General features: G+C 60.3%; 6 protein-coding genes across 6 annotated transcripts; 3 read left to right on the plus strand and 3 right to left on the minus strand.

Annotated features, from left to right (window-relative positions):
• Nucleotides 1-984: 984 nt before the first annotated feature.
• On the plus strand, nt 985-3623 carry SPRG_05140 (AGC protein kinase). The gene is made up of 6 exons (XM_012343744.1): nt 985-1080; nt 1128-1202; nt 1249-1783; nt 1830-1910; nt 1959-2678; nt 2728-3623. The coding sequence occupies exons 1-6, from the start codon at nt 1067-1069 to the stop codon at nt 3589-3591; spliced, it is 2289 nt and encodes a 762-aa protein (XP_012199134.1). The 5' UTR covers nt 985-1066; the 3' UTR covers nt 3592-3623.
• Nucleotides 3624-3883: 260 nt separating this feature from the next.
• SPRG_05141 (hypothetical protein) lies at nt 3884-5673 on the minus strand. The gene has a single exon (XM_012343745.1). The coding sequence runs from the start codon at nt 5592-5594 to the stop codon at nt 3957-3959; it is 1638 nt and encodes a 545-aa protein (XP_012199135.1). The 5' UTR covers nt 5595-5673; the 3' UTR covers nt 3884-3956.
• Nucleotides 5674-6159: 486 nt separating this feature from the next.
• On the minus strand, nt 6160-7988 carry SPRG_05142 (hypothetical protein). The gene is made up of 11 exons (XM_012343746.1): nt 7728-7988; nt 7610-7683; nt 7506-7561; nt 7410-7453; nt 7285-7355; nt 7181-7240; nt 7028-7135; nt 6817-6987; nt 6636-6771; nt 6472-6593; nt 6160-6427 (listed from the first exon to the last, which is right to left on the minus strand). Exons 1-11 carry the CDS (start codon nt 7972-7974, stop codon nt 6188-6190), a joined length of 1329 nt encoding a protein of 442 aa, XP_012199136.1. The 5' UTR covers nt 7975-7988; the 3' UTR covers nt 6160-6187.
• A 985-nt stretch (nt 7989-8973) lies between these two features.
• Nucleotides 8974-9446, minus strand: SPRG_05143 (hypothetical protein). The gene is made up of 2 exons (XM_012343747.1): nt 9419-9446; nt 8974-9365 (listed from the first exon to the last, which is right to left on the minus strand). Exons 1-2 carry the CDS (start codon nt 9430-9432, stop codon nt 9080-9082), a joined length of 300 nt encoding a protein of 99 aa, XP_012199137.1. The 5' UTR covers nt 9433-9446; the 3' UTR covers nt 8974-9079.
• Nucleotides 9447-9875: 429 nt separating this feature from the next.
• On the plus strand, nt 9876-10315 carry SPRG_05144 (hypothetical protein; the record flags this gene model as incomplete). Its single annotated transcript, XM_012343748.1, has 2 exons — nt 9876-10120; nt 10225-10315. 2 exons carry the CDS (start codon nt 9876-9878, stop codon nt 10313-10315), a joined length of 336 nt encoding a protein of 111 aa, XP_012199138.1.
• Nucleotides 10316-11750: 1435 nt separating this feature from the next.
• Nucleotides 11751-13477, plus strand: SPRG_05145 (hypothetical protein; the record flags this gene model as incomplete). The annotated part of the gene is made up of 4 exons (XM_012343749.1): nt 11751-11922; nt 11978-12182; nt 12232-12612; nt 12664-13477. Exons 1-4 carry the CDS (start codon nt 11754-11756, stop codon nt 13475-13477), a joined length of 1569 nt encoding a protein of 522 aa, XP_012199139.1. The 5' UTR covers nt 11751-11753.
• Nucleotides 13478-13500: the final 23 nt, after the last annotated feature.

The raw sequence follows: 13500 nt of genomic DNA on the forward strand, positions 1-13500 counted from the left end.
ACCGACCGAAGGACGCTCTTGTTCGTACCAGATGATTAGATCTAGTCTTGTGATCCACAATGCAGCATCCGTGTCTCTCGCGCTTTGGAGCTGGCCAATCTTGTTCTGGGCGCTTCAAGAAAGCCCATGCGCCTATCTCTCGTGTGTACTTCTTCCCGCAGCGGAGCGTGTTTACTACATGTACGTTTGTGGCAGAGAGCGCCGGTGGTGTCTAAGCTGCCAATGCACCGCAAAAGTGGTCGGGCTTCCACAACGTGCCTCCGATTGGCTGTTCTATAATGTTGTGAGCCAATCCGATCTGCGAGTCTGCCATAGCAGCCCTGTCATTGGCCTTGCACAATCCGAGATTTGAATGCGGTCGGTGACGCCGAGCCACCGACGCTAGCCTCGCGCCCGTGCTACTTCTCGGTGGCGCACCCACGATATTAGTACCGTCGCCCACATGCACATAGAGCCCAACGACTGTTGAACGCGTCGGCCAAGCATTGAAGCGTGGTGTGCAATCATCTCTGTCAATGGCGGTCGCCTTCAACAAACGGCAAGCACGGATTCGTCCAGGGTGGTCGTCAACACGGCTCCTGCCGTGGTATTATGCAAGCAGCGATGTACTACCCCTTGCGGCGGCGCAAGTCGGTCGCTTGAAGGGTCCAGTCGCCCTTCCTCGTTCCTCGCGGGCTTGGCCTCGACGCGACTATAAGATTGTATGCAGCACGTGGTTTACCAGAACGCCGCGTGTCGCAGCGAGAGGAGAAAGCAGGTGGTGTTACAAGACCCGGCTTTTCTCACGCGCCGCGGTAAAAGACGAGACCGAAAGTGTTATAACGCTACGGCGCGGCGGCGCCGGCGATGGCCGCGCGGCAAGACGGGCGTCGCGCCGGGACATGCACGCGCGCCGCCTGTCCGAGCTGCGTCCAATGCGCGTGCACGCGTCTAACAGCGTTATAACACCGCTGGCGACCGCCGTGATGCAATAGTTGCCAACACCAGCTGGCCAATAACCAGATCCAGGAGGCTGCCACACACACATTCCCAGCGCCGCGAAGTGATCGCGAGCGAGCGAGCGAGCATGGCCCAGCAAAGGTATGCGCTGGCTGCGCCTGCGATCGGCGGCTCATGCAGCATAGCAGCGTCAAGCGCAAGGCGTCGCAGAGCATACCGGCGCACAGCGAGCCGCGCACGGAGAAGCAGCCGAACGTCATCGAGTACGCGTCGCCGACGATGAAGGCGCTGCTGACGGCTGCTGCGTAGGAGCCACTTGGTGACGTCGGCGACGCGGGTGCCGCCGCTGCACGACCCGAACCAGATCCTGAACGGTGGCGAGGACCCACTGGCGCGCAGCATGTCGATCATGAGCATCGCGAGCTTGGACTCGATGAACGACGACTACTGCAACGAGATGTCGATGCACAGCGAGCTGAGCATGGTCTCTCACTTTGACAGCGAGCGCTCGATGACGGGTTTCATCAGCGAGCACAGCGGCATCTTCAACAGCGACCGGTCCAGCCTCCTCGCGCCGCCCGACCTCATCTTTGACACGCCCATGATGCCCAAGGAGGAGCGGCCGGCGCAGCCCGAGGAAGAGCGCCAGTACTACGAGCAGATTTGGTCCACAAACTTTCAAAAGTCGACGGCGCTGCCGCCCGTCGTGCCCGACACGGCGTACATCCCGCAGGGCGAGCAGGGCCAGCTCGTGCGCATCTCGGGGCACTCGCTCGCATCCGGGAGCACCAACATGAACTCGTCAACCAAGCAACCCTACGTCATCTTCCGCCTCGAAGTCGAGGTGCGCTGCTTGATGCGAACGACGCGCTCTCACAGATGATGCGTAGTGCCAAGCCAACGGCAAGCGCTGGACCGTGTACCGAAGATACCACGATTTCCGTGAGCTCAGCAGCCAGCTCAAGAGCCAGGTGCGACATAGCTCGCGCTGCAACGGGTTGCCTCATACGCATCGACAGGGCTTTCGCATTCCCGCACTGCCGTCGCGCCGCTTTGGCATTCGGCGGTCGTTCGACACGCTCTTCCTCCGGAAACGGCAGTCGGACCTTGAAAAGTGGCTCAAGGAGCTCCTCGTGCCGCCTGCGCGGCCCACGACCGCGCCGCGCCTCGGCATGTCGCACTTTGTTCGCACGTTCTTGACCAAAGATGCGAACCAGCCGCCGGCGCTCGAGACAGGCTCCCACGCGTTCAGCTACTCGGACCCGGACCAGCGCCCGTCGGCGTCCATGGCGTCGATGCTGCAAGCGTCGTCGCAGGGCCACTCGAGCCGGCGGACAGCCGCCGACTTTATGGCGCACTCGCGCCTGAGCGACGGCGGCGCGAGCCACAACAGCAAGATTTCGGCGCTCTTCCTCAACCGCACGGAACCCGGAAAGCAGTCGAGTAAGCCCAAGGCCAAGCTCGAGCGCACCAACTCGGACCCGCGGCTGCAGCTCGAGCGCGCTCCGAGCTTGGAGCAGCTTGTGGCCAAGCCGACAACCGACGACTTTGAGCCATTGCGCTTCATTGGGAAAGGGTCGTTTGGCCGCGTCCTCCTCGTGCGCAAGAAGGCGCAGGGCGAGCTCTTTGCGATGAAGATCCTCACCAAGCAAGATGTCGTCAAGAAAGCTCAAGTCGAACACACGCGCACAGAGCGCAGCGTGCTCGGGTCCATCGACCACCCGTTCATCGTTCGCCTCGTACGTGTCCATGTGTGTGGTCCTGACCAGAATCTGATGTGGTACATAGCACTATGCCTTTCAGACGACGCACCAGCTCTACTTTATCTTGGACTACTGCCCTGGCGGCGACCTCTTCTTCCACCTCACGCGCATCAAGTGCTTTCCAGAGTCGATTGCGCGCTTCTACGCGGCCGAGATCACGCTCGCCTTGATCCACTTGCACGAGAAAGGCATCGTGTACCGCGACCTCAAGCCCGAAAACATCATGCTCGACGTCCACGGCCACGTCAAGCTCGCCGACTTTGGCCTTGCGAAGACCGGCATCACTGGCCGCCTCGACGGTACCAACACGCTCTGCGGCACGCCCGAGTACCTCCCGCCCGAGATCCTCAACAAGAAGGGCCACGGCACGGCCGTCGACTGGTGGAATCTCGGGATGGTGCTCTACGAACTGCTCACGGGCCGCCCGCCGTGGTATACGACCGACCGCGAGACCTTGTACCAGCGACTTCGGTCGTCGCCGCTCGAGTTTCCCGCCGGGCTCAGCGTCGAGGCCATGGACCTCATCGCGGGTCTTCTCGAGCGCGACCCGTCGCAGCGGTTGCGCGCCACGGAGGTGCTCGTGCACCCGTTCTTCCAGGACGTGGCGTGGGAAGCGCTTCTGAATCGAGAGGTCGAGCCCGAGTTCCGGCCGTGTCAATACACCGATCCTCTCGATGCAGTCAACTTTGAAGACGACTTTACGCGCCTCCCCGTGCTCGACGCCATGGACGACGTAAGCGGCGTGGCCGTCGTGACGCCCAGTGCCCGAAGCAGCGTCTCGGCGCGCACCAACTCGTGCCGGACCATGTCCTACACGTTTCAGGGCTTCACGTACGACGGCGACGGCCTCGACGACAACTACGACATGTCGACGCCGCCCTCGCTCTAATAGAACCCATCAACTATACTCTTATTTGCCACAACCACTCCAAACGAGGCCCCGCTTCCAGCTAAAAGTGGCATTTGCCGCATGCACCGCGTGGCGCCACGTCATTTTTGCGCTCGCGAGACTGTTGAAGCCGTACTCAAGGCTGCTGCTGGCTCCATTAGGATAGTAGAGCGGTGCAACTGTCCGTCGCGGCCAAGGGAGCGCCCTTTATTTCCTTGCTCGCGACGACTCCAACCCTCTGATACCTGCGTGACGACGGGCTTGAAGTCGAACGGTATGAAAACTCACTTGGTGGGGGTGTACTGGAGTTTCAAATATTACGAGTTCCTATTAAATCTATGCTACCTACGGTCTTCTAAAGTGTCTTACTGCGCAAAGGACGTCACGCGGCGCTTGAGCTCCTTCGTGAGGAGGTCGAGCTCCTTGGCCGACCCACCCTTCATCATGGTCGAGTTCTCCTGCGCGCGGCGAATGAGGTACGGGAGCACCTCCTTGACGGGCCCGTACGGCACGTACTTGAAGACTTGGTACTTTTCGGCGCCGAGCGTGTACGAGATGTGGTCGCACATGCCGAGGAGCTGGCCAAAGTACACGCCGCCGTTCTCGCGCGGGATGTTGAGAGCTTCCATGTTGGCGACCGTCTTCTTGACGCTCTCCTCGTTGTGGCTCGCGACCATGAAGGACGTGCGGTGGTTGTGGACGAGGAGGAGCTCGACCAGCGCGTTGTAGTTGGCGTGCGTGGCCTCGATCGACGGCTGGATCGGGTCCTCGTAGCCCAAGTCCTTGGCCCGCTTGCGCTCCTGGACCATGTACGCGCCGCGCACGAGCTTGCAAGCAAACTTGAAGCCCTCGCGGTTGGCGCGCTCGAGGTCGATGAGCACACGGTCCGAGGCCGACTTGAGGTAGCACTGGAACGTGTTGAAGATCGTGTCGCGGCCGTTCGTGTTGTAGCGGCGCTGCAGGTTGAGCGTAATGTGGTCGATGGCCGGCTGCATGTACGTCTGCTCGGCGTCGATCATGAGCTTGACCTTCTTGACCGACGCTTCGTTCGCGAGCGACTCGAGGCGCGCCATCATCTGGCTCACCTGCTGGACCTCCTCCGGCGTGAGCGGGTCCACCTTGAGGAACTGCGTCAGCGGGCCCATCGTAAGGTCCATCGGGTTGAGGAGCGAGACCCAGTCAATGTAGTCGATGACGCCGTCCTGCTCCTTGTCGAGCGTGCGGAAGAGCGTCTCGATCTCCTCTTCCGTGTACTTGCCGCCCCAGCGCTTGATGCCTTCCTTGAGCGTCGGGCAGTCGACGAGGCGCTTCAAGTAGCTCTCCTTGGCGTCGCTGAGGTTCTTCGTGTCGAGCGAGTGGAAGAGGAGCTGCGTCTCCTCGAGGATCGACGACATGCGCTGGAGCAGCTCCGGCTTGCCGAGCGCGGTGCACTTGACGGCCGCGAACCCGTTCTCGGGCGCGTCACGGATCGCCTGCGACACGATCTTGGCGTTCGCATCGCACATCTCTTCGTCCGCGTAGTCGTACGTGCGCGCTTGGAGTTCGTTGGCGTCGACGCCGTTCAGCGGCGTCTTCTTCTCGGCCTCGACGTCGGCCTCGGCGGCGTAGTCGAGGATCGCGCCAATGCCGGCGCTCTCGAGCTGCTGGAGCGTCGGCTGGATCGTGGCCGCGTCTTCGCCCGCGCAAAAATGGCCGAAGAAGGTCGACTTGAGGCCGAAGTTGGTCACCTTGTCGCCGAGCACCTTGTACGACGCGTCGATGAGGCCCATGCTGTTCTTGACCAGAAACGGGATCTGGCACGTCGTGAAGACGAGGTACGCGCGGGCGAGGAGCGGCGTCGACTTGGCGGCGAAGATGCGCTGCGTCTCGGAAAAGTCGAGCGTCATCGGCTTGGTGTTGAGCTTGGCCTTGAGCTCGTCCGTCGACGGCACGGCGACCGTCGTCGTCGTCGAGAGGGCGCGGCGCGGCGCAGCGCGGCGGAGCGTGGTCGAGGCGCGGAGCATGGCGTAAATTCAGAACTGATCGTCGCCACGGTCGATGATCGCCTTCTTGATGTCCTCCTTGAAGGCCGACTTTATCCGGATGATCCACCGGGTGCCGTTGAATCCGGAGTTGGAGCCAATCACAGGACGGCGACGCCCCATGTTTTAAACAGCGTTGGTCACGCGCGGGACTTCAAGCTGGCCGAATGAGTGGCGACGCATCTGCTGCGACAGGCGCTTCAAGCGCTGGATCGGCGATCGTGCGGCGCATGGCCGCCTCCATGAAGCGCTCGGCGCCTGCGGACGACGAACGCAGTTGCTATGTGCACGATTACGATCGGACGACAATGCAGGCTGTCGCTGGTCATGGGGCTTGGCGCAGACGGCGATGGGCGGCTTGCCCTCGCGCTTCAAGAGTGGTCTCACGGACGCGAGCCAACCACACGTGGCGCCATATGGGGGGAACTTCGATGGAATTCCATTGGCCCGCGCCAAAATCCTCACATTGCACTTGTGCGGACACTGCCCGGCGCTGGCTCCTGGTCGCGATCGGTCTCGAAGCCCAGCGAAGGCGGAATCGTTATGACGAAGGCGAATAGTACGCCGTGGGATTATTACGCAGGCGCCATGGTGAGCACGATATGCATGCTCTCGGCAAACTTTTTGTGGCCCTTCTTGACGTCCTTGAGCAGCACGTCCATGTCGGCTTTCTGTACGGTAAGCTGCGGCCGCGCCGGGTCCAAGAACGACGTGTGGAACCAAAAGTGGCCGAGGGGCTTCCCGCCTTGGCGCTTGCGAAGCTCGACCTTGACTTCGCCGCACAGCAGCGTTTGGCGGTCCATCGGGCACACAATCTATCAAGTGGTGGTGAATCGCTAGTGCTTTTATGCAAAGAGACCTCGAGCTTGTCCACTTGCATGCTCTCGCACGCGTCATCCATCGACACTTGTGTCGTGCCCGCGACCGAGAGGTTGTACTGCAGCGCCTTGTCGAAGCCCACTTGCACGAAGACGTGCATGTCTACGCAACGTCGTCGGTGGCGTTTGGCCTCTGTGGACGTACCAGGCTTCTTCTTTGGGTACAGGCCGTGGATAACGCACGACACGAGCTTGTAGTTGACGGGCTTGGGCAGCGCGAGGCGCTCAAACACTTTGGGAAGCGCGACGAGCTGCTCGTTTGAAATGCGGCCCGACGACATCTACTTATGTATGAGGCGACGGATGCATCGACGCACGACACGTACGAAGGAGCTGTCGCTCGCACGGTCGTCGGTGAGCCACTGCTTCTCCCAGAGCTGCCCAAAGTCTGCGTGCGTCAAATGCATCTCGGCTTGTTTGGCTTCTTCGGGTTGATCCTTGTGGCACATGCTGGCAAAGTACTCGATGAAGCGCCGCTGGCTCGGGATCGTCACGCCCTACGCTTTCGTTAGCTCCGTGGCTTGAAACCGCGCGTACTTGGTGGTTGAGCGACCGGGCGCCGCCGTAAAAGCCCATGGCGCCGTATGCCGTGAGCCACGTCGAGCTGTACAAGAGGTAGGCGCAGATCATGACGCCGGTGCGTCCCTCACGCTGCGTGCGCTCTCCTGTGGTAGGTTGTACATCTCAGACCTTGCCAGCTTTGCAGTGGATCGCTGCAACGTTGTCGGGGTGCTGCGCAAGCCACTCAAACTATGTCAGTGGTCAGGAGTCTGCGCGAGACGTGCGCATCGCACGATGTCTTGGCAGGCAGGAATGAGGAGCGACAGCGGCGGTGGGTTGTGGTCGTCGAACGGGTACTCGGCGACTACCCAAGCGACTCTGCCATCAGCGCGGTGAGATTATTGTGAGATGTGTCTACCTCGGTTGTGAAACTTGTCCTTGTCGTAGTGGCGCTCCGAGCACCTGCGGCAGCACCCGCTAAGAACCGAGTTGCACGTCGTTTCGATGGTCGTACAGATTGTAGACTTTGTAATGGTCTTTGTGGCGATGCTCAAAGCAGTTGAAGACGTCCTAATGCAGCATGTGAGACTAGATCGCAGCTCGATGATGTGCGAGTACCTTGTAGTGGTTGCGGTACATGCCCTCGAGGTTCTCCGCCGGATACCCGAACGCAATGAGGCGCGACGTCACATCTACAGCCAGCTCAGTAGCCTGCTATGAGGCCACGCTACATTACACGTCATGTCGAGGTCGAAGCCATCTTCGATGAACCGCCGCTTCTTGCGCGACACGAGCTTCTTGAGCTGGAGCGAGAAGAGCGACGTGGACATGGAGCTCGGCTTCTTCAGTCCCGCGGGCGACGCCGGCGCCGAGCTCCCGAAGCTGCCCGTGTGGCTGCTCGGGCTCAGCACGGTCACCGGTCCATGTCGCATCGACGGCTTGATCTCCATCGTTCCAAGCTGCAACTTGGCCCGTTCACACATGTGAGCTATTTATAGCATTCCAGCAAATCATATGGCGTTGTACCGATCGTGACCAATCCGATAGCGAGTTCTCGCATCGGCGGCGGCGATTGGCTGCCTCGTGAACGTTGAAGCCGCTAAGATCTAGAACTCGACACCACGTTGAGTGCAGTCACGAGCCGCGATTAGGGCCTAGACTCAGATCATACATGTTGAGCGAGGCTTGATATGTCGACCACAACGGTGGTGTCTTGAGGGTCTCATCGGATCTGCGTTGCAAGCAGAGACAACAGGTTACGGTCTTTATTGCAAGCGATGGCCTTCAGTGTCGTGAGATGAGCAACAAACGCATGTGACTTTCTCTCGGTCATGGCAGCTCGTGAAGCCAGTGGAGACGGCAACGCTCATGGAACTGGCCGAGATCGTCGACTCAGTCGGCGGCGCGACAGCTACGATCGACTCATTCAACGCTGTGAGATGCATCGCTCCCTTCCGAGCTCTCTCGCCGTCCTCTTGGCCGCTTTAGTGCAAGCCTGGCAGCCCCAGCCAGCGTATGCCGAGTGCGCGTTCATGGACAATGAAGCCGGGGACGACGCTCTCTGTTGCTGCTCCACGGCCAAGGGCCAGAGAATTCAACCGGCGTACTGCTTTCCCAACAAGTGCACCCCTTTCTACTTAACGAGCAGCGCCATGAGCAACACGCTCTTGATGTGATGTCAGCGACCTCTACCGCGTCGAACGCTCGGTCGCCGACGATGTTGTCCCGCTCGGGCTTTGCGATGCCGATCCAACTCTTCTCGACAATGCCTGCGACGACGACAAGTACCAATGTGTCCCTGGGGTGTAACAGCACCCCAGCATTACCGAGCGCTTTGCCCGTCGTCGTCGTCGCAGATCCGACACCGACGAGTACGTAGCACACTGCTGAGTCTCGGCAACGATCTGAGGTCGATGCTAGGCTTGAATACGTCTGCAGGAAGCAATGCGCTTCGATCAAGTGCTGGTACGAAGGCGTTGTGTGTGCGCCACACCTAGCCGTGATCGTGCTTGGCGTCCTCGCCTTGGTCTAAGGACGTGGGCGAAAGGCTGTATTAGTGTCTGCGCCGTCGTGCCTAGGTCTAACAATCTACACGCGCAACATCTCCAGAATGTTCTTCTTCATCTTGCCGAGGACAGTCGCGGCCTTGCCCAGTCGGCGAATGCGCTGGCGCGTCTTGTCCGTCGCCAAATGGCGCTTGCCGCCCACGGCGCGCTTGATGTGACCGTTGCTGTTGACGAAGAAGCGCTTCTTGACGCCCGACTTGGTCTTGAGCTTGTAGCCCATCTCGCGCACCTGCATGCACATCATCGTGGGCGGCTGGGCAAAGCCCACGGCGCTGCGCGACCAAAGGCTCGTCGTCAACGTGGCAGCGCTACAGGACAGGAAGCATGAGCGAGCTGCCATCGGCGGCCATATCGCGCCTACCGCAAGAAGGACATGGCGAAAACTCAAATGGCTGGTGCGACGGACCTCCGGAGACCATTTCCCGGAGTTGAATTTTAAAACCAGCTCTCTGCGCGCCATTATGTCGTAATAAAACAAGTAAATTTATTATCGGTATACGGATACTGTGGCTCGTTTCCGGAGACCATACCGCCTGGAAGTACTCTGAGGCCTCGATTGCTTTGTACCAGCAGCAGCAGTGTACAGCACGCGTCTAGGAATCTCCAGTACAGCAAGTACCCGGTAGATCGGGACCGTTGTGAGCGACCAGCCTTGCAACTCAGCGGAGATTACACCCGTGCGAGCCACGGTAACCGGATTTTGCGATCCTTATCCGAATAACTGTGCGATAATCAGGTGACGGAACCTTGCGCAGGTCTCATGCGGGCCAGCGCCGACGAGATGGCGCCGGATCGGGCGCTGGCACTTTGCATTTTCGATGGTGTGGTCGCTGCTGCTTGCGGCTCTCGGCGCAGCGGCGAGTGCGCGGCGGCTTCAGTTCACGAGTCCTACCACAAGCCCCGCCGCCGCCGTGACAGAGTTCAACTACTGCGTGTACGCGTTGATCAACGATTTCGGTGATACGTCGTACTGCTGCTACATGCGGCTCGGTGCGCCGATCGACAACCCCACTTGCTTTGACGGATGGACCGCGCATTACCCGGGTGGCTCGGTCATCCAAATGTGCAACCCGAACTCAACTGCCTGCGTCACGACTCAAGTCGGCGACCCGAACCTGATGACGCTTCCACCGACAACAGAACCCCCTACTACAATGACACCAGTAGCAACGGATTCGAGCATGCCGACACCACTGCCGAGTTCTACGCCTATGCCAAGTACAACGACGGCCAAGCCCCGGACGCCGATACCGTTTAAGACAACTGCAAAGCCTTCCGTCACGCCCAAGCCGCCATCAGCAACCATTGCACCAACGAAAGTACCTGCAACGAGCGTTCCAGGCACAACGCTAATGCTGACGCCGAGCCCACCAACGGTTGCCCCGACACCTGCACCAGTGCAGACGAGTCCAGTGCCTACAACAGCAACACCGACGACGGATGCGGCAACACCGGCGCCTGTAGACACAACGCTAGCGCCAGCGACGGCAAGTCCGACGCCGGTGCCAGTAGACACGACACAGGCTCCAGTCACGGCAAGCCCAACGACAATCGCTCCGACGCCGGTGCCTGTAGACACGACTCAGTCACCAGCGCCAGTAATCACGACGCTGGCTCCAGTCACGGCGAGCCCGCCGACTGTGGCCCCGACGCCAGCGCCAGTAGAGACAACAAGCGCACCTGCGACATATAGTCCAACAACGGCACCGGCTTCGACAACACAGGCCTCTGTTACGGCCGACCCAACACTGGTACCAGCGCCGACAACGTTGACACCATCAACAAGAAGTCCAACGACAACGGGACCAACTTCATTATTGCCAACACCTGCACCGGTAGTGGTAACAGTAAGCCCCACGACAACAAGTCAGCCAACTGGGCCAGCCTCGACGACAGTGGCGGTACCAACATCAACGCCAGTAGCGTCATCAGTCTCAACGGTGCCAAGCCCGACAACGACACCTACTTGGACATCAAGTGTCCCAACGCCGGTGCCCGTTGACACAGCGGTCCCACCAACGACGCAAAGTCCAGTGACAGTACCTGTCGCAACTCCAGTGATCTCAACCTCGGCACCAGCCACAAACCGACCAGGAGCGACTACGACAATGCCCTCGACGTCAACGGTGCCGGTTGGTTCTACAACAGAGCCGACGTCGACAACCGAAGCCCCCACAAGCGGACCTGTTACGCCAACAGTAGCGCCCACGCCAAGCAACACGACGTCGACTTCACCGGTGCTAACGACGAAGACCGCAGCGGTGACTATGGTGGCTACAACGGTACCAGCTGCAACGATACCCGCGCCGACCACAGAGCCTTTAACAACCACGACTTCCCCAGATACGGTGGGTCCGTTCACATTGCCAGTTCCAACGACAGTGTTCACGCCCGATGCGACACCCACTCCGTTGACGACGGCTCCCAGCACAAGCTCCCCGACGACGACAGAATCGGCCGTACCAGCGACGACCAGTGTCGCAGGGACACCGTTGGCAACGACAACCGAGCCTCCTAGTACCACGATCGAGCCACTGCCAACGACCAGTGCAAATTTGGTGACATTGCAGCCCATTAGCTCACCATCGGCGCCTACGACGCTCGGTACATCACCAGCACCCTCGACGTCTCTTGAGTTGACGACCCGCCCAAGTGTGGTGCTTCCAGCTCCGACCATTGCCGCTGGACCAACTCCAATGCCTGCGTTCAACTTCAAGCAAACCAGCGCGCCGGCGCCGTCGCAACAGCCGTTGCAGAAAGGCCTTAGTCCCGCGCCAGAGATCAAACGCTTCAACGAGACGGCGGCGTCACCATTGCCATCTGCCGTCGGGCCGTCAATCCACGACCAAGTCGCCGGCTCGGAAGGTGCGCACACCCCATCACCACCGTCTATGATCTCACATCTTGCGACTTGTGACAGGCGGCAACGAGTCGTTCAGCTACGCGCTGATTGAAACGGCGCCAGGACTCGTGGACACGCTGCAGTTCCTTGCGTCCGAGAAGGCGCAGCTGATTGTGGGTGCCGCCGTCTCGTCGTCGCTGCTGACGAGCGTCATCTCGATGGTGCTCAGCTCGACGCTGCCGAGCGTCACCAACTCGCTCTCCGTCGCCTCGTCGACCGCCACGTTAGTCTACGGATACCATATTCAACGCTAAGAGGACTGCGGCATGTAGGGCAGCGGGACCACCCGGCGACTTTGTGTCCTTCTGGGTTCTCATCGACTACCTCCAGTTCTTGGCGTCGTCGGGGCACATGGAAATGCCGTCGGCGCCGCCGTTCTACCTCGACTTTACCGACTCGCTCGCGTGGACAGTCTTGAACGTCCCGCCGTCGTGGTCGGGGAATGCGTCAGGTCCGACGCCGCTCTCGGCCGACGCGCTCTCGATCGCGCAAGGTGACATCATTGCCGGCGTGCTCTCGTATGCGCAGCGCCTGCACATCCACCCGGAAGCGCTCTTCCAAGCGACGGTCGTCGGGTTCGCAAGCGTCGTTGGCATCGTCGTCGTCGTCGTCAGCGGTCTTTACGGCGTCGTGCGCCTCCTCTTTGGCCAGCGGTACGCACCTATCAATCATTCTATCCAATAATCTATCCTACGCATGGATAGTCTACGCAACGTCAAGAAGAAGCTCGCGTCCGAATTGCCGCAGGACCGGCTCTTCTTGCGGTTGCTGCTCCAGGCTGCACTTGGTATCGCGCTCATGAGCGAGTACGCCCTTTCCATGACGTCGTCGTTCCAGCTGCGCTTCACCGACAGCAGCGGTCTCTGCTTTGCGACACTGTCACTCTCGCTCATCTGCTGCGGCCTCCTCGTCCTCGGCGTGTGCATGCTGCACGGCAAATCCGCGACCGACCTCGCCGAGCCCGGCTTCAAGTTTACGTGGGGCGGGTACTACAAGACGTACACGTTCGAGCAGCGGTACTTCTTCGTTGCCAAAATGGGCGCCGAGGTGCTGAGCGGCATCGTGATTGGCGCCGTGAGCAACGTTCCGACGCAGCTCACGCTCTTGCTCTCGCTGCAGTTTGGCATGTTCCTCTACCTGACGCACTGCAGTCCGTACCTCCTCGACTTTCAAAACGTCTGCGCGTCGATCGCATTCGTCATGAAGATGGCCACGTACGCGCTGCTGAGCTCGTTTGTGATTGCCGACGTCGACCACAGCGTGCAAACCGTCGTCGGCACGTGTGCGCTCGTGCTGCAGATCGCGCTCCTCCTCCTCTTCAACTCGCGCCAGCTCTACATCTTGTCCAAGCAGACCGTGTGCATCTGGCACCGGCTCAAGAAGGCGCGCCGCGCCAAGCGCCAAGCACAAGAAGACGTCGTCGTGGCGTCGGCGCTCGATCGCGACTCGTTCGCGCAAGTGCTCGCGCAGAGCCACCACCGGTCGGCGTCGCCTTGTCGTCATAACCAACAGATTTAGTCGACACCCCAAAACGTCTAGTC

This window comes from Saprolegnia parasitica (genome assembly GCF_000151545.1).
Source record: "Saprolegnia parasitica CBS 223.65 unplaced genomic scaffold supercont2.15, whole genome shotgun sequence".
Classification (NCBI taxonomy): Eukaryota; Oomycota; class Saprolegniomycetes; order Saprolegniales; family Saprolegniaceae; genus Saprolegnia; species Saprolegnia parasitica.

Bases quoted from the DNA above. Each gene is read 5' to 3' on its own strand.
- SPRG_05140 (XM_012343744.1), top strand. The intron at 1,911-1,958 runs GTGCGACATAGC...ACGCATCGACAG, and splicing joins GCAGCCAGCTCAAGAGCCAG to GGCTTTCGCATTCCCGCACT. The intron at 2,679-2,727 runs GTACGTGTCCAT...TGTGGTACATAG, and splicing joins ACCCGTTCATCGTTCGCCTC to CACTATGCCTTTCAGACGAC.
- SPRG_05141 (XM_012343745.1), bottom strand. From the start codon at position 5,594: ATGCTCCGCGCCTCGACCACGCTCCGCCGCGCTGCGCCGCGCCGCGCC.
- SPRG_05142 (XM_012343746.1), bottom strand. From the start codon at position 7,974: ATGTGTGAACGGGCCAAGTTGCAGCTTGGAACGATGGAGATCAAGCCG. The intron at 7,562-7,609 runs GTACTCGCACAT...ATGCTGCATTAG, and splicing joins TGTACCGCAACCACTACAAG to GACGTCTTCAACTGCTTTGA. The intron at 7,356-7,409 runs GTAGACACATCT...TCGCTTGGGTAG, and splicing joins GGACAAGTTTCACAACCGAG to TCGCCGAGTACCCGTTCGAC.